Source organism: Taudactylus pleione, unplaced genomic scaffold, assembly GCF_031769625.1.
Source record: "Taudactylus pleione unplaced genomic scaffold, aTauple2 ptg000326l, whole genome shotgun sequence".
In the NCBI taxonomy this organism is placed as follows: Eukaryota; Metazoa; Chordata; class Amphibia; order Anura; family Myobatrachidae; genus Taudactylus; species Taudactylus pleione.
This window is the reverse complement of record NW_028284727.1, coordinates 3,144,452-3,164,755: the sequence shown is the minus strand read 5'-3', so window position 1 is coordinate 3,164,755 and position 20,304 is coordinate 3,144,452. Positions and strand designations below refer to the sequence as shown.

At 43.3% G+C, this 20,304-nt stretch overlaps 1 protein-coding gene across 1 annotated transcript in view; it reads right to left on the bottom strand.

Annotated features, from left to right (window-relative positions):
- The window catches only part of ENPP1 (ectonucleotide pyrophosphatase/phosphodiesterase 1), a 151,739-nt gene that overhangs the window by 80,598 nt on the left and 50,837 nt on the right, over positions 1-20,304 (bottom strand). Inside the window, exons 4-8 of the mRNA XM_088443096.1 lie at positions 15,177-15,302; positions 12,134-12,194; positions 11,307-11,404; positions 7,104-7,183; positions 2,541-2,660 (exon numbers count right to left, since the gene is read on the bottom strand). Of these exons, the coding sequence (XP_088299222.1) occupies positions 2,541-2,660; positions 7,104-7,183; positions 11,307-11,404; positions 12,134-12,194; positions 15,177-15,302 (485 nt within the window). The remainder of the gene's footprint in view (positions 1-2,540; positions 2,661-7,103; positions 7,184-11,306; positions 11,405-12,133; positions 12,195-15,176; positions 15,303-20,304) is intronic.

Here is a 20,304-nt window from a genome sequence, read left to right as displayed (position 1 = left end):
TGCCTGCATTCCATCAGCACCACGGCTTCCATGCCGCACACAGACTGATCATTGTTGACTGCATCCCATCTACCGCTGTGTCCAGTCTCTCAGTGCTGCGGCTCCCACACAGCTCACAGACCGCTTCCAACTGCAGCTCCAGTTCTGCCAGTGTACCTGCGGTGCATACCATTTGCTGTTTCCACACATCTTATCACCTGCATGGATTCCACTCTGCGTTGTGCAGACCTCATCTGGACTGTGTTGCAAGTATCACTACACTCTGTGGCTATAGTGGGTTACTGCATAATCTAGGTTGACAATTTTAGTTATCCTGTACTGTGTGCTCTTGTCTTGGGCCAACAGTCAGCATTGGGGTTCCAGGCCTGGAGGGCATGATTGGGTCACAGTCTTTTAGCATCGAGGTGTTCAGTACATTGGCCCTCATTCAGAGGAGCTCGCAAGAAGCAAGCGCTCTCTCTGAATGAGGGCGGCCGCTTGATTTTTTAAGTGCGGCTTCCTGGTCGCTAGCTAAGCTGTGGGTTACCACTCACAGCTTTAGCGACCGACCAGGGCGATGGTCGCGATGGTCAAGATCATCACGACCATTGGGGCTTGCGACGAAACCCTAAGGTTGGGTCTCGGCAACTGCAAGCCCCAGGGAGCTTCCTGCTCTGATCAAGCAGGAAGCTCCCCACTGACATCACTGCTGATGTCAGTGTGGCCGCCCACAAAACGACAGGCGTTCCATCAGGAATTCCTCCCTTTGTGTAGCCACCCCCCCGGCCCCGCCTACAAAATGGGGCAAGCTGTCGATCAACATCGACAGCCGCCTCTTTTGTAGTGAGCTCCAGAGCGAGAGAGTTTCTCTCTCGCTCTGGGGCTTGCGCACGCGCAGTGTGGCCCCTGCGTACGGCGCTTGCGACCGGGTCTGAATGAGACCCTTTGTGTGTGCCTGAAGTGTCTCTCTATTCCGAGTTCCCCTTCTGGATTATGGTCCAGGCCTTGCGACAGAGCTGTACCAGCTTCATTAGTTCTTCTCTGGTTACATAAGACTCCGATTCCTGGCTTAGTTCACAGGTCCAGACTGTCAGTACTATTCTGTTTTGAGTTCAGATTCTTCTCGTCACTGGAGTAGTTCTCTGGTCCAATTGGTCCTTGGAGCATTAGGTGAGATGCTGCCCGATGGCTTGGGTCCTGTTCCAATTATAGTACCCTTGCATTGCTCCAGTCCATGATTCCTAGTGTCTCTAGTCTGCCAGTACCTGTATACACCCCTGTCCCTTAACCGTAGCTTATCAATCATTTGGGTGCGGGAAGGGGGCAAGAAATTTCTGTGCTCTTGAAACCTGGGGTGTGATGGCCCGGTTACCAAGGAGTGCAGAGACCAGGGTCGGCATCTTCCAAAGCAGATTTCCTGGCCTCTGCAGCATGATTACACCAGACATACTAAGTAAACTAAGGGTTACATAGATGTCCAATGGTAATTCAAGTGATCCTATGCTGCATCTCCAGATGCAGCAGCGGATCATAGAAGCCAGCAGGAGGTGTCTATGTACACAAGATGCCTCCTGCGGCTTTTGCATATTGCATCAAAGCCGCTGCGTACAAAGATGCAGTGGCTTTGCTACAGCGTACATCTCTGAATCAGGCCCATAGTCTTGCAGTTGAGGTCTGTCTCCTTCTTTCACTTTAAATGAGAAATGAAAAAGCGGTGATGCTTGATTATGCTCCGATTACACTTTTCAAACAAAATAGCCAATAAAAAAGTTATAGCATATATTTTAAAAGCTCAGAGCAAGTGTAATATAGTGAAGCATGTGGGTATCGTGATACACAACATTTGGGAAGGAGACCCCCAAAATGTTCCGTATTATGATACACATTTGTCTTACAAACCATAAGAAGCTTTAGAGATTTTTGAGGTGTGCGGTTTTTGAGGTGTGTTGACTGAAAAGCTACTATTTACAGTATAAGTTCTCAGCTTGACTCTCAGAACTATCCATGAGGCACTTAGAGGTAGGTTATCAACTGAATACTTCCAACAGTCAGCCTTGTCACAAATTGCCATGGAAGGATGACAATTCTGTCTAGCTCAGGTGGCAGTATATAACAGACATGATAATATTATTAGTGCATCACTTTTATTAAACCTGGAGACCGACAGTCGGGATGCTGGCAGTCACAAGAACGACAGAGGCATCCCGATGCTGAGAATTCAGACAGGGGCTTCTTAAGTATCCTAACCCTCCCCCTTCACCCCCTAACCCTCCCTTCCTGCATCCTAACCCCCTCCCAGCCTAACCCTAACCTTTCACTTTAGTGCCTAAATCTAACCCTCCCCCCGGTGGTGCCTAAACCTAAACCCCCCCTGCAGCGTAAACCTAACCCAGCCTGCTATACTTGTGTTCGGAGTGCCGGCTGTTGGGATTCCGGCACCAGTATTCTGGTGCTGGGATTTAGTCAACTGACATTCTGAACTTTGGCATCTTAACTACATCTCTTATTAAGCCTATTGTTACAAATATTGCTATAAGTGTTTCGGTTTGAGTTACACATACAGGTTCTCCTTGGTACCACATAGGTTGAAATTTCTCAGCACTTCTTAGTGTGAAAAACGTATTCCTGTGAGGGTCATACATTTTGTTGTCCACGAGGCCATGCGACTCTGGGTAGAGGCCCTAGAATCAAAAGAAAATGTTAATGCAGGCTCTGTATTATTTTATGCATGCTATGAAAAATGCAGAAAATGAAAAAAAACAAAATAGCCGTAACCCAACGGACAGGTTAGTGATTGAGCCCAGGGACGGTTGGAGCCCAGGGTGAAAATCTCCTTTGGCCTTTTCCCTTTACCAAAAATAAACATATCTCAGGACAATACTTTCAACATATAAGCCCCAGAACACCTTCATGCCCCTTTATATGCCTTAATGTTCCCTCATATCCCTTTATATTCCAGCCAAGACCCCGTCATGTTCCTTTATGCTAGCCTAGAGCCCCTTATGCCCATTCATTCCCCTTTATAGGTCTCATAGCCCTCTTCTGGATTGCAAAATCTCTCTCCCAAGAAAGAGAATGTGGACTTAGATTCTAGAGGAGATAGTGCCTGGCTAAGTGAAAGAGGTCTAAGAAGTAAGGGCGAGTGCTGACAGCACTAACTGGTTTGGTCTCATCCTAAATGTTGGGATAAGGAAACTCCAGGCTAGTTCACTGTGCCTAACAATCAAGCAGAGTAACACCCACCCCTTTCTTCCCCTTCACACAAGCAGAGGTGGCTCTTCCGATTGGGAGGAGCGAGTCATCCATGAAGCAGGGGCTGATGCAGGCAGTTGCCACACACAATTACATATTTTCTTGGAGATCACAGTCAGACCCATCCCTACCATAGAAGACAGATGCAAGACTGGATTTGCTCTACAATATTTGGAGTAGTGGCAGTTTTTGGAAGTAGCCAAGTGTCAGAAAATAGCCTAATGTCTGATGGGCCCAGCTATAGAAATTATGCAGTCGACAAGGAGGAACAACAAACAACCCGCATCCAGGACAGAGCAGTAGTTCTCAAAACTTGGTGCGCAAGACATCCAGCAATTACAATACTTTAACAGGTATTTCTAAACTAAACTGAACTGAGGTACTAAGTAAGTACCTGTGCTCAAGCAAAGATATTCTTAAAACCTGAACTGTTAGGACACCTTGAGGACCAAGTTTGGAAACACTGCTCTAGCGGATACTTATGGGCTGCAGGAAGAGACTACGGACCTAATGTACCAACTGTGAGCTATGCGCCTGATCCAGAGCCATATGCTATTTACATTCAGAAAAAGGGGCCGGCTATTTAAATTGAGCGGTCTGTTGACGCCTCTATGTCTGAGAAAGCGCACGAAACATGCACTCGCTATTTTGTAAAGACGCCCCCTGGCCGTTCACATCATACCTCATCTCCGCTATTTATTAGATTAATCGAGTACATCGAAAGGCGTCTGAACAGCTCGCAGTGCTTGTGGTAGGTTTTACTTCCCGCAATCACTGCGAGCAGTTAAAAGCTAAAGGCTAAAAGACAACCAAGTGACGTGGTCGATGACGCTGTTTTGTTAATTATGCACTCCCATTTAACGCCCATTTTGACCGTTGGGCACACCTGCGTTCAGATCTCCACTCCCCGTTTTCAAGCACCTTCCCCAGTTACCACCCACAAACGCCTCATTCTGTCACTCAAATTAGCAGGCCCTCGCTGTTTTGCGAGCACACGATTTCCGACCGCAATGACTGGTTGGCGCATGCGCATTACGACCCATACGCATGCGCAGATGTGCGAACATCGCTCAGAGTAAGCGGCCGCTTACGAGCGGCTCTGAATCAGGCCCAATGTACCAAAAACTAGAGGAGAACATGTCCTACATATACCAATTTGACAAACTTGTCTACTTCACTGCCTTTAGCCAATGAAGCATATGAGTAGTGATTGGCCCAGTTCATGACAAAGGGACCCTGAAGATCCAGTTGCAGGCTGATATGCTGAGCTAAGTAGAAAACCCCACCCATTCTGAAAGGTCATCAAGGAGGTGCACCAAGAGGAGGGAATCTTGGAAACTCAAGTGTGGAATCTTAAAAAGGACAATAGTAGTGGCCCTAAATCAAAAGTAAAGACCCACAGAAGGGGTTCCTGAAGATAATCAAGAAGCAGGGTGAACAAAGAGCAAAGCTTCTGGCGGCAGAGTCACACATATCAACTGATGGGCTCACTGTATGAAGGGTAGCCTGTCCAGAACAACTGAGAAGGGGAGGGAGAGAGGGAGGGGGCGGGATAGAGAAGGAGAGTAGAGAGAGAGATATGAGTCCAGACATATTTTGGTAATGCACTCCACATTGCATTTGAGTGCCTGAAGTAGTGGAGAGCATAAGAAACCCTGTCACACAACAAAAGGGAGGAAGACTGTGGGGAAATGGAAAGGGGCAAGTAGATTCTGTCACTGGTCCCCCGGGAAATCAACTTGTCTTTGCTGTAGGACAGCTCCAAACAAATCCTTGGAGTGGGGTCTATCCTCCTTGATAGTTAGTTGTCAATCTTATTGAGAAATTGTACTGATAATCTCTCTCATGAGACCTTGCAGTATTGGTTTAGAATTGTTGTTTGAGGACTAAGCTGCCAGAGCTATCTTTCCCACAGCGACACAATCGTCTCTCTCAAATTTCCCAAAACAGTAGCTGGTGTGGAGGGATGACATGCCTCTTGTAGCCCTACTTTGTCCAGGGGCTGCAGCTGAATCAGAAGAGATGCTCACTATCATTGACATTCATGCCAGTATTTTTGGTGTACCCGCCAATTTGATATCAGAAATTGGGGAAGATAATTCCAGTACCTTAACCATTTACCCAGTATGCTTGGCAGCTTATCAAAAGAATGAAAAGGAGATAGAAAAGAAGCAGGAGCTGCAGCCTGGTGCAAATTGTGAGATCATTGTGTGCTATAAAAGACCCTTCCATCCAAGTCACACCCATGAATGCCTAGTATGCACAGGCACACCCCACTAGAGACCAATATACTTTCACAGTTGACAAGATTTTCTGGGAGTTGTTCTTCATGCATTGTAGTGTGCCACACGTAAGGAGGACTGTGAGTGCCAAATGACCATCAACTTTGTGGAGTGTGCAGCATGAGAAAGTCACAAACTACTCCATTTCAACCTCAAGGTGACCCATAGCCAGAGAGATTAAACCGTACACTTCTCAAAATGTTATGCACTCTCAGCAATTGAAGGTACAATCATTACTTGAAGGAAGAGTGAAGGAATTTATAACAACAAGCAGAGGCTGCCTTGGGAAGACCTTGAGGTCAGAACAAGAGCAAAAACACATTGCCTCAATACAGGAGTACACTCTCAAGTCAGGAGACAGAGTGCTGGCCAGACAGCTAGGCCCTGTGGGAAGCATTACATTTACATTAAGGGTATTGTAGTCTCAAGAAAAAGGTCTGCCACTTGGATAACTTAGTAATAGAAACACAATGTAAGATAGAAATTAATACAGTATGTCTGAATAATGTTCTTGCAAAATTTTATGCAGAAACTTCCCCTCAATGGAATGAACAAAACTGGATTTCTACAGGTAGCTACTGAAGTGATAGAGTCAAGTTTCTACATTCTATAGGTTATTCTCAGTCTTTGTTCTAGGAGTAGGTCTGTCTGTCTTCTGTGTGTCTTTAAGCGTCTGTCTATACTTGTGCATGTGTACCTGTCTGTGTGTCCCTGATAAACATTTAGTTACATTTACCGTACTGCCAACTTCAACCAATGACTGTTGTGCGACTCCAATAGCAAAATATATTTAATAGACATAAATGTACACCTAATAATTACACATCACGTTATGCCATGTATGTGCACGCTAGCTGTACCTAGAAACACAGCGAGCTTGGTTACTGGACCTGGGTTAGATCTACTTAGAAGAAAACATTCTGCTTTACAGGTTTAGGCCAAAAACAATGTTAAAGAAGATACTTTGGACATATATTACCACTATTAGACTTTACTGTAAGCTTAGATGAATGTAATTTTTAGCTGAGAAGTATGAAATTCACCTGCCTGAAGGTTGTAACAGCTGCCAATAATTGTAAAACAGAATAAGTTATGCTAACAGAATAGTTGCCAACTGTCCTTTATTACCTATGATGAAATATATGTGCCTGAGAACAGCATGGGACTGTAAGTACTCTGTATGCATGTTAAGACTTATTGAGAATAAAAATGATACAGAATTTTTTAAATGATTACATCTAGTTGTCCTAATCAGTAATGAAAATATGTTCTAAGTTTACCAGCAAAGTCTCTGAATATAATTTTTAATATTGAAACAATGTAACAGCAAAAAGTCTATAAAAAAAAAAAAATTAAATAAAAAAAAAAAAGGCACAGAGTTAAGTGATCTAAGATTCTGAGATCACACTGGAAGATCCCAGCTATGCCAATTGCCTCATTAAGTACAATATCTATGAATAACCAAACAAATCAGGAAAATACTCTTTGACCATACCTCAAATCCAGAAGCAGGTTCAGGTAGCCCATGTCCAAACTTATAGCATGGTAATATATTATACATTCAGAAATGCAACAAATCAAATAACTTACTGTTACAATACTGTAATGGTTGGGAAATGTTTTTGATGGATACACAGGCCTTAAAGCACGTGTATATGTCCCGCATTGTTCTGAAAAAATGGAAGCAAAGTAAATAGCAATAAGCTACACAGAGGCTAAACAACAGTTGTTCAGGGCTGGTTTAAGACAGCAACAGACCCAGGATAAACATCACATTAGTAGATCATCGTACCCAGTTTGCAAAACCTATAACCTAATTGAAAAAGATGAGCATGTGAAATATGCAAAACAGAACACGGTCCAAATTAAAATAATTACATATCATGTTCTGTGTAGTTCTGAACATTCCTGTAATTTGGAAATGAAGATTAGTGTCAAGTGAGTACTGGGGACAGTTGTAGAGGTCTAAACAGGGGCGGAACTAACGGCTTTGCAATGGACTGGGACTTGTTCCAATGATGGGGCCCACTGCAGACAGCATTACCAGCAAGCCAGCCAGGTACTAATTGGTCAGACTGACTCATATGGGGGTTTTCAATATGAAACGTAAACTTCGCCGTCTATGCGGGTCGAAGTTTTCGCCGCACATCGGAGCTTTTGCCGGCAAAAAAGTATGGGACGCGCCCCCGATTATACCCGTATTCAATATGAAATCGTCGAAAACGGCACCCGGCGAATGTGAAATCAGCGAAAACTTCACTGATTTTTGGGGAAATGACCCTAACACCCCCAAAAAGATGGTCTGACATGGGGGATCACTCTGGATACCCCCGATTAACCCTGCTGAAGGTTTTTGGGGTCTTTAAACGGGCTCAATAGCTGCTATTTTGGGGATTTGGGAAGGTGGTGAAGAATAGTATTTAGAAGTTTTTTTGGCAAAAATAAGTAGCCCCAGAAAATTTTGGGTACTTGAAAATGGGGGTGAGCATATTTAAAAGTTGCTAAAGTGAAGTTTTAAAAAACGTGAAAAATCCACCTGCCGCAAACACCTGCAATGAAAAAAACATCTGGGGCATACTTGGGGACCCCCCTAGATTGTAGTTCGCTAGTTTTTAACTTTGTACCCCTCAATTTTTTTTTTTGCCCCCAAAATGAAAGTTGTTTTTTTTGGGGTCTCCTGAGGTTTTTTTATTATTATTTTTTGACACAGTTTACCTTTGGGGGACTGTCTGAAGGTTGCAGGGTGGTTTCCAAAATGTTGCACCCCAAAACTCCAATTCTGCACTTTTTTTCGCCACCCATTCCTTGGTGATACTTTTTCGCAGGGTCGAATGCAATATACTTTTCGCACCGGCGAAAAGTTTTCAAATTGAATACAGTGTAAAAGTAAAAGCGGCGAAAATTACGTCATCCGAGCGAAAACATCGCGTTTTTGCTCCATATTGAATACCACTAATAGTATACTGGCAGCTACTGTGACATGGGTAGTAACGAAGAGAGAGGAGGAGGAGGCAGTCCCCTCATCTCATCCCTGGCTCCTCCTCTCTGCTGTGAATGCCACCTGCTGAGCTGGGCTGATTGGCAGCAGAGACTGTCGCTAGATGCTGGGTCAGGCAGACTTGTTGGGATCTTTTTGGAAAGAAACGTCAGCAATCTTGCTATAGCTACCAGGAGGCAGGGCCTGGCAACTGAAGTCCCAACTTTCAGTAAGTGTTCTCAACGATAGGTAGATTTGTTAAACTCTGGGAGCCTCTGTGAATTGCATCTACTCAGTGTGGCAGATGTATCCTCATACGGACATAAAAGGAACTTGGCCGCTGCGAGTGTCTTTTTTGCACAAATAAATTAACTGAAAGTAACAAATCTACTTTGCACTAATCAGTTTGATTTGCGACTTATGCACATCTGTGTGCGAATGAGTCAATCTATATACAAAATGCTGTGTGATGCAGAAGGCATGGATTTTTCTCATACCAAGTTCTGTTGAGTTTCATCTGCGACTTTGTATGTGTTTAAATCTAATTCCTGTGGGGTTAAAGTCGCAGGCCAGCATCTCTAGTACACGGTCACTGACTTTTTGGTGCATCTGCAATGCGAATAAGTTGCAAAATGGAAAGACAGTATGCTATTCCTCTTGCAACTATTCCTATTGTCCAGATCCTAATCCCACCACCTCCTTCTCCAAATTCTTCCATCTACACACTTTACCTTCCCTCAAGTGGCATCAGTAAGGGAGTGCGAGTGACACCAGGTGATACCATCCAAGGGTGTGACGCTAAAATAGCAGTGCTGCTCTGCTATTTTTGTGTCACCCCCTCGGATGGTGTCCCCAAGCAGAGCCCCACACTGTGTTAGAGAGGCTGTGGGCTCCCCAGAGAGCTGGGCAATCCCCCAGCATGATGAGAATGGGGGTGTGATACATGGTCATGCCATAAAAACATCACACATAATGGGCATGGCCACACGTGAGGTCTCTCATTGCCGCACAGAGTGTCACCACCCATAGCGATGCCACGGCTTCCCTCTCCTCTTCTGTTGAAATGGATAAAGTCCTACAGGCTGCCAATCAGAAGTAACGTGGACAAATCAGATGTCAGGTAAGTGAAATCTTCTCATTTAGATCATTTGCGCCCTATAACCGTGATGTGCCAGCAATAACTCTAACAGCATTAAAATTAACTGGCTATCACCAACAATGGTTTGGGGTTGCTACACTCCCTATGATGACAGGTCATGCCCCTTCAGCGGCACAAAGTCATGAATTTTCATGATCCCTATAGCACACCAACCAATAAGTCTTTAATGTCCTAGTCTGACATTACTGCTTTTTGTATTTTCACTTCAGCTTGCCCACATTTCCATGACCATGCACCCTCCCTAGACACACTTCAGTAGTGAGAGAGGGGGGTTGTCGTAGGATGTTCTTGCTCCAGGCCCCATGGACTGCATGCTACGCCTCTGTACGCATACACAACCTTAGGTCATGCATGCCTACTGCAAGAGCTGGAGGAGGTGGAGGGATCCAAACGGGTCTTACTTCGCAATTCAGGAACAGAGCTTAGTGAGTTAGCACCATCTGAAGATGGCATTAGTTTCTGCAGTCAAGATCCGACTTGAGTAATCAGTTCTGCATTGTACAGAGGAGATATTATTGATATTTCCTACAGTGCCAGAAAGATGAATTGCTACGGAATTTCAAAGTGCGAAAAATACATAGTAAATATAGAGGCAAACTGCTTTGATGAATAGGCCACTTAATATTTGATATGCATTTTTACTAGTGCAACCTCTGTACACTTCTTGCATCTTTAGCATGCTGCAAACACAAAGGACTAGCGCAAGTAAACCACCAAAGGGCATTGTAACTCTATATACAATGATTTCTAGTGTCAGATATACATGTAATGTTCTGAGCCCTTTAGCTCAAGTTCTAGAGCACTGCCATTACAGTGTATAACATTTCCAACTTTACTTGTACTGCTTACAAACATGAAAGAATAAACATGCCAAGAAATTGACCAATAGTTATCACTTCTAAAGTAGCTTTGCACAAAAGCCAATTTCTTGAATCTTATGCCTGCACATTTATAAACAGTGTACATAAAAGTGGATCCGTGACATTTTCTCTTGGCTCTAATTTATTGCCGTATTATCTGTTTCCAAGAGCACTTGTGTAATGTACTGTATCCTCCACGAAAGCAGACTCATAATTTAGTCCAGAGCAGAGAGTTTGTGTCATATATTGTATGAGGGGTTTGGCTGCTGATGCAGCTGCTACTACCATTTTTTATTTATTTCAATGAGATAGAAACACAGGCGCCACTGGTATGAACAGTGCTTCGTTATTCAAATATAATATATTTTAGAAAACAGATTTTTTTTTATTTTTTTATTTTATTATTACAAACTACCTATCATTTTATAGAACATACTTGATAAATGCTACAAGAAAGCTGATTGGTTGCTATGGGACGTCTCCACTCTTTTAACTACTTGATACATCAACCCCTATTTTAGTGAGGGTAGGGCTTCATGTGACTATTTGGGGGTAGGGCTTCATGTGACTATAGGAGGGTAGGGTAGGGCTTCATGTAGGCTTTCACTGTAAAAACCCTATTTTGGGTGACCACAAGAAAGACTAGCGGAGCTAATCATGGAGTCAGCATACTGCAAGTCTCATCAATGATAACATAAAAAGAACATGAAAATCATTATCTTGGTAAAGGAATAATACTTATGCGTAAGCTAGTCTTCAGCTACTGCACAGCTGTGCACAAGGATGAGGGTACTCACTCAGTTTGCTGATGACAGGAAGCAATCCTTCCCACATGTATAAGTACTCTGCTCTGAACCCATCCAACGAGAACAAGATAACTGGAGGCTGAGAGAACCTAAAATACATTAAATAAATTAGTAGACAGCAACTGAATAGTCCATTTATTGGTCATTATTAGATTCACCATATCTAAATTAGTATTTTGCTGATATGGTTGATAGACAGGAAACACAGATTCCAGTAGAAAATAATCAGACCAAGTTTTGGACAACTATTGATATTCATGTACATACATCTAGAGAGGCAACTACAGCAAAAAACCCAGACGGTAATTGGATTTTCTGACGGTAAACGTCTGTAAGATTGCTACACTCTTATAAAGGGAAAATGGAATCCTTTCCATGGATAGCGAACATAAGTGGTACAGAACCACAGCAAAGATGATGATTATACTACTTTTCCTTGCGGTACATAACCACATGTTCACCAATATCTACAAAGAGCAGTATGTGGTTATAATAAATAATAAAGATAAATAGGGTAAATTTTTTACTTTGTTTTTTAGACTTATTTTATTTTAATACACTCAATCATAGTAATACATGTATATTCTTTGAATTGCATTTCTAGAGAAGATTACATACAATGTATTGTAGACTCACTTGTACTACAACAAAGATGAAAGTGCTGTTGTAAATTTACAGGTTTACATGGAATATTAAAATATGGATTTTAATTTATTTGTCAAATTTTACAGCTAAGTTATGAGTAGATGACTAAAAGTTTGGTTTCATACTTTACAAATTTTGTTTTAAGTATTGAAAAAAAAATATCATGGACTCACCCAGCTGGGCAAATTGGTGTTTGGATATCTTCACATTTTTCCTCTACCCAGCTTTTGTTTCCTGAAAGTTAAAATGTACAATTATCACAGATACAGGTGTTGGAAATAAAGCTGTAGCCTATTAAAACCTTACCATATTTGTAATAATACTACTACAATAGAATGCAAGTGTAGAAAATATAGCACTGCTTGGCCCTCTATAACTAATACTTTTAAGTTTGTTTGCACTTGGTAACATCATCACATTGCAGCCTTAGGACCGTGCCTCCCACTTCATACGCTATTCTGTTAACTTCTGGGCAACTGTATGCACTACAGGCCTGAGTTGTACGCAGGTCTGTATGTGGCCATCTACAGAATGCAAATATTTTACTAACAGAATGCTAATGAGACATGTGTCTTATGCGTATGCATTGTGCAGCCCCACGTTTTCTGTGCACGAGCAGCCACCATCATTAGTATATGCAGTTATACCTAATACCATATTGTAGGCAATAGATTAATCTGGAATAGGCATCACTTGGCTTAAATGACCGAGAAAAGAATACCACTCTGGCAGTGGAGTCACTGGGGTTGGTGACAAACAGTGTGGAAAACAGACCCACTGCGCACATACTGTAGGAGCATGCACATCCACACAGACGGGCACAGCCTCAAGGTACCCCCTTTCCCAGTTTCATCACACTGGGGGTGCAATACTCTCACCACACTGCCGGCTCTCCTTAATGACTGGGAGCCGGGCCATGCACAATAACATTACAGTGCAGCTCCCAGCTCACGGCCATTGAAGAGAAGCTGGCAATTTGTTGTCACTCCCTCGGAGGGTGTCAACCAGTGCAGTCAACACCCACCACACCTCCCTTGTGAGGAAACTACACTCCGGCTACAGTACATGCCTATGACACTCCCATGAAAAGTTTCTCATCCATGCGTACGTTCAGTTATCCCCCAGAAACACCCATTTCATGCACAAAGAGAAATGACCAAGGTGTATCCGAATCAGAATCGCTTGGTGATACGCAAAGATGCGTATATTTACAAAGAACACATGCAATTTGCTAAAACACGCTAGATGTGGCCACATGCAGACCAGAGTACGGTTCAGAATCCAGCCCTTCACAGCCAAGGCTCAGCTCCATTGCCCAACGAGGCTGCAGGCAGTTGGCGAGATACTTGAAAATTTTGAAAAGGTTCAATGGCCACATACAACTTCGCAGTACAATAATCAGTAAACTCTAATTCAGAGTTGTGGTCGAAACTTGCGACTCACATTACTGGTTCACAGATTGCATTTAGGATTCACCATTTGCAGTTTCTGTTCATCATTTACGTTCAAAATAGTATTGATGGAACTTGGCTTAAAGATCTCACTTCTTCAGTGTTTTTAAATAATAAAAATCTTGTTTTAATTCATACTGTGATTACTACTGTCTGAAGTTTGCCTTTTCGCGTTTGAGGTTCGCCATTCACAAATGAAAACTATCAAAAAACATTTTAAAACTTAGAACTTTAGACTGAAACCTGGTCAACCTGGCCAAACATTCAATTTTGTCAAATTAGCACATTTTCTTTTAGAAATTCAATCTGATATTCAAGAAATTCCTGTTAATTTTTCTACAGATTCAACAAATTGTTTTGGGAGACATGTGGCTAGTTTAATGCCTCTATTGGTAAAGATTGTATAATGGACTATTTAAAGCTACCATCTGCTGCATACATGCAATGGTTAATTTTTTTTGGTCATAACTGCAGTCAGGAGAGCTTACAGGCTGCCCTTCCCAACCAGATGTGCAGACTGAAATCTTACAGAGTCAGAAAAAGGTTACTGGATTACATAGAGGCGAAACAATGATTGGGCAAATATTAGCTTTAATACAGATATAACATTAGGACTGAATAACTGTTTAAGAGCTAACTTATACCAGGGGGTTTATTTACTAAAGTGAGATGTTGCCCATAGCAACCAATCAGATTCTACTCATTTATCTAGCACCTTCTAGAAGATAATAGTTACTTTCTACAGCTGTGGGTTTTAGAAATGGAGATGTTGCCCATAGCAACCAATCAAATTTTAACAGCAGTGGTGGACTGGGAACTTAAAGTGGCCATAGAAAACATTCTGAAAGTGGACTTGTGTATATGGGGCCAACACATAAGTAGGTAGGGTTAAAACAAATTGTTTAATGTTAATCATATCAAAGAAAGGAATCAATAAGGAAGAAATCCAACTATACTGTAATCCACGGTTTTCAAAATTGCAAACCTCCAAAAATTTTCAGGTGGTGTTAAGTACATACAAACATAGGATATTAACCGATAAAGGACAATTGGTCCATCTAACCTGTTCATTTTACTTCTTTAATAGTTTAGTTTCAGGACAGACATGTGTTTATACAGCCTCGAATTACATGCATTGTCCCTGCAGTTCCCAAAACCAGGACTTTTGCTCCAGCTGCCCAGGGCATGCAAAATCTGATGGGCTGTTTTTAATGGGGGAGGAGAAGGTGTTAGGTGTACGGCTAGTGCTTCAGAAAAACTAGACCCTTCCTAGAAGTATCCCAATGTGACTGGTTGGTGCACATGATCCTAACTTACAAAAGTAAGGACTTAAGTGTACATTGCTCTACAGCACGGTCTGGGTAGTCTGAAGAGCTGCATATGATTATCTTTACAGTTTTCCTCATATTCTCCAGAAGCCAAAGTCTCATTTACACTCCACACGCATCATTGGATGCCAAGATCATACATGTCAGTTTATAACCTTCGTTACCTGCACATGTACAGTATGATGATTTCCTGAGCATTAATACACACTGTGCTCTGGATTTAGCAGCATTATAGGGGTCACTACAAGTGTATTAGCCTAAGGCATCCAGAACCCTTATTTAGGCCTTGGTTGAAAAATATGGTTTATGACAAGCTTGTGTACAATCATTTATTGTTATCTGCCACATTTCTAGGATGTTTCGTAGGGATGTGCGAAAAATAGCAAACATAATTATCTTTGGTTCTACATAGACTACATATTTCTATAAAAACTCACCTCTGCAGACAGAATCATAATTAAAACAGCAGTCATTTCTGTCTTTGCAGTCATCGGAGCAGGAGCACAGACTATGAGCGAGTCTCTTCTCACCACATCGTAACTTGTCACATGTCCAGATGTGAGCTGTATGAGAAGAAATATGTAGTAAGCAACAATACTGTCTGTGCTTTTCTGAAATGCAAAATACAAGCATTCACTTCTGTTAATATTATTAGATTACTACTGTAACACCACTGGCCAGCGTTGCCATAAAATAAAAATAATCTTTCCATCATCCCTGCAACACTATAAAGCCTCTGGCAGCATGCTGTGCACAGTAACATTAGCTGGTGCTGGACAAGCATCTGTTCTGCACTAGCACTAGAGCAGGACACGCACACCTGTTGGAGCAGGACACGCGCACCTGTTGGAGCAGGACACGCGCACCTGTTGGAGCAGGACACGCGCACCTGTTGGAGCAGGACACGCTCCCTTCAGTTGCTGTTACTTGTACAATCTCCCTGAAATTATTTTCAAAAGTAGGCAAATATAATATAATCTATGCGATACAGTGTGCTTAAAATGAAAATCCCAAATATTGCTCTCTGAACTTTTTGTGCATTTGTTAAATTGATGTGTATGTCCCTTTGCAATGATTGGAATAAGTTACTGTTGGGGCGTACCTCAGGGGGAGGTTCATGAAGAAGAACAATCATTGGACCAGACAGCATATATTTATTTTTATTTGCATGCAAAGCAATATGAAGGAGTGAGTGTGCAGAGCAGGGGTTAAAGTGGCCCTGAAGGGGCGGAACTGCGTTCTGTCACTTATTTTTGGAGGCGGAACCAGTTCCGCCTCCTCCGACGCACTTAACCCAGGCGCCACATGGAGGCTGCATTTGCCGGGCGCCCGCTGAAATTTTGTTACCACGCAGTGCCAGCAGCAGCCGGAGGTTGGGGCTCACTCATGAGCTCCGGCTTCCGGCTCCCGCTGAGTGCAGTGCACTATGGGAGATACGTCATAACGTCTCTCCCATAGTTCAGAAGAGCAGCCCGGCGGACTAGGCAATGGCAGTGGAAGCGGGAGCGGGACTTAAGGTAAGTATTAGGTTTTATTTTTTTTGTATCGGCTTCACAATACGGGACTGGGGGGCGTTACTCAGGGGGCGCAACTACAGGGGGCCTTTCTCAGGAGGAACAACTACAGGGGGCATTATTCAGGGGGCCTTACTACAGGGGACATTGTTCAGGGGGCACTACTCTAGGGGGCATTATTCGGGGGCACTACTACAGGGGGCATTACTTAGGGGGCACTACTACTGTGGGCATTACTTAGGGGGAATTACTCTGGGGGCACAATTACAGGGGGCACTACAACTGGGGGCATTACTTACCGAGCACTACTACAGGGGGCATTACTATTTTGGGCATTACTACAAGGGGCACCACTCCTGGGGGCACTGCATAAGGAGCACCACTCCTGGGGGCACTACCACTACTGTGGGCTCTGCATAAAGGATGCCACTAAGATGGAAACAAACCCATAAGAAACAACTCCTTCCATTTTAATGTGGTTTCAGAATTAAGGAGTCTATGTAATAATAATGGCAGACCAGACGTGATTATTAAGTATCCATATCACCGGAGAAACTTTCATTGTTAATATCGCTGTTATGTACAAAGGGGAACTCGCAGGTACATCGGTTGCAGTAACCGCTGTCCTTGCAAGTTAAATCCCCGGCAAATTGAAGTGAAAGACTTCTCCAGGGAAAGCTGACACTGCGCATGTGTGTCACTTGCTGAACCTACTTCCTGATGAAGCCGCTGATCCAGTACAAAGGCGGAGAAATGGTTGATTAGAGTATTCAGTGCCAGAGAGCACTTTGTTTTTCGGTGCCGGAAAGAACGCTGTCCCTGAGACCTTCAAATATACCTCTTCGTGTGAACCAGATTCTATCATCACAAGTGGATCACATTCACACCGGCTCCTGTGAGGAGCAGCACGAGCAACACAGAAGTTATACACTGAACGGAAGGTCCGGTGGGGTAAGCCCTAAGGGATAGAACTTTATAAAATGGGCATTTTCTTGCATGCATGCTATTCTAATAAGCCCCAAACTCTCCCTACCCATCTCTGTACATTTAACAGATTGCTCTTTATAATACAAAGTAACTCTCTGGAGTTGTTTAAACAAAATATTGTTGCTATATGCTAGCTTATTCCTACTATCAAAGAACTGATTTGTTACTGTGAATATCTTTGTATGGAATGTGCTAAAACTAACTTATTTGCAATCATACCAGATTCTGTGCTTTTGGACTCTGTGTAACAACATAATCAAAAGGGGATCTAATAACAATCTTCGAATGACAAAAAGTACACAGTGACATCATAGGATTGAAATTTCAACCTGAGGATTAATTATCATTAATTATCATATGATCAATTATCACTATATAGTAACAGCATAACAGCATTAATTATCTGTTTCTTTCCACTAGTAATATTCAGCACAACTGTTTATTCACTGCTTTAACTAGTATATATTATATATTATTTTTTTTTCCTTCTATGAAAGTTTAGGTGAATTGTACCAATTGGGAATATAGGGCCTGATTCAGAGCCGGACGCAATTAGCGCTCGCTCATCCAGAAAATAGGGGTGGCTATTCAAATGAACCGTTCGCTGTTTGCGGTCTGTTCACGCCTCTAGGTCTGAACGAGCGAACAAAACTTGCGGTCGTTTTTTGAGAAATTACGCCCCCTGGCCGCTCGCATCCTACGTCATGTCCGCTATTTATTAGATTAATCGAGTACATCGACCAGGGTATGAACTGCTCGCTATTCTTGTGGTTGGTTTTTGCTACCACAATTTTGCGAGCAGTTCTGGCTATAAAATAACCCAGTGACGTGGTCAATGACGCTGCTGTTTTAATTATGCACACCCATAAAACGCCCGTTTTGACCTTTAAGCACGCCTGCGATCGGATCTCCACTCCCCGTTTTCAAGCACCTTCCCCTGTTACCACCCACATACGCCTCTTTCTGTCACTCAAATTATCAGGCATTCGCTATTTTGCGAGCACATGAATTTCGACCGCACTGACTGGTTTGCGCATGCGTATAACGATCCGTACGCATGCGCAGTTGGCCAAACATTGCTCGGAGCGAACGAGCGGCCGCTTACGAGTGGCTCTGAATCAGGCCCATTGTCTTAACTGTATGGTGGGAAAAAATTTTTATAATTGTGATTTTAGAACTGTGACCATTACACTGTATTTTATTACACTCGGTTTTTGACCCAATATAAGGGGTGTATATATGCAAATAGATTTTTTTAATGTTGATAATAAATTATCTAACTGACTAGTGCCTCATTCTGTTATGCTTGTATTTTGCTATTTTTTGGGGGGTGTCCAGTTCTCCTCATGTATATATATGGTGGCAGCTGTCAGTTAATTACTGTGTTTGTTCAGATTGCCCAACAGGTTAGCGCCTGTGTTTTTCTGTGTTTTTATTCCTCCTCTGTGACCTGGACTCTCAGGGCCTGATTCAGACCCGCTCGCAAGCAGGTCGATGGTGGCCCAGTGCGCATGCGCACGATGGAGCCGGCTCCATCGTGCGCATGCGCGAGACCCGGGTAGCTACGGGCAAACCGTCACTCCGGGTCTCGTACCAAAGGGGGCGTGCTGTCGATGTTGAGTGGGCGGGCTGGGGGAGTGGCTGCCCAGACGGAGGTGTTCCCATGGGAACACCTACCGTCTGGGGCCGGCCTCACTGACATCACAAGTGATGTCAGTGGGAGAGATTTCGGCTCTGTGAGAGCCGAAATCTCTCTGAGGCTTGCGGCAATGAGACCCTACCACAAGGGTCTTGTCGCAAGCCTGATGGTCGCGATGGTCTTGACCATTGCGACCATCTTCCTGGCCTGTGGTCACCCACAGCTATGCGAGCGGCCAGGAGGCCGCTCTAAAAAACAAGAAGGCCGGCCCTGATTCAGAGCGAGCGCTCTGTCAGAGCGTCCGGCTCTGAATCAGGGCCTCTGCTCGCAGATGTCATGTGACATCCGATCGCAACCCTGACTGAACCTGACAGAAGAGCAGGGACGGGAGACAGTGGACGTGCATGCAGAGAGGAGGACGGCTCGGCAGCTGTCACTGTGTGGAGAGGGACACTGGAGTAGACGGGAGTCGGAAGAGCAGCTTATAAACGGGGGCAGTGGCTGAAAGAAACGGTTACACAAAACCAGAATAATATTCTAGTAAGTGCAAGACCTGTGAAGGAAGTGAAGGGTGGGGGGTGTCATTACATATTCCTGGTCACCTGTGGAGAAGGAGCCTAATAAAGGCCTCAAGCTTCATAACACTGGGGGCTGCCTGGAGCTAGACACACTTGGCTAGGTCTGGAGCAAGCTGGAGCCAATGGGGAGAGGGGGGGCACCACCATCTGTTTTGCCTCTGGGCACCTGGCATGAACTTGTGCCACTGGTTTACACCATCTTCTTGTAAAATGGGTCGGATCATAATCCCCATTGATAATAATGAGGACAGTGATGTGTAGTGCTAATTAGCACTCTGTTATAGATTCCTGTGAAATATTCTGCATTGTGCTATTAGTACATAGCAACAGTTCATAAAATTATGAGTTTCTACATAATTTATTAAAAAACAACAACTTGATAAATAGGCTGCTAAGAAACAGAGGAACACTGGAATAATACACCTATTAGGGGAGATGTAGTGGGCCTTAAATTGGGGAGTGATGAAGTACCAATCAGATCCTAACCACCATTTTTCAAATACAACCTGTATAGCGAGTTAGGAGCTGATCGATTGGTACTTTATCACTCTCCACTTTATCACTTTTCAAGGCTTAGTACATCTCTCCCAAGATAAATAGAAGGAACACATTTTTTCTGCACCATGTTCCATGTGCTGCATTTTACCTTAGAGAAGGCAGCATAAGGCCATATGGTAACATAGCACCACCCACCTTATATCTACCTTCAGTCTTTAAAAATGTTACGCCAAGGATTTATCAAATTACATTAATCTAGTATCACTATTCTGAAATGATGATTACAATTCAGGTATTACGATGGTACAAGTGCATAGATATGGTAACCACCTTAGTAAAATCTACGTTT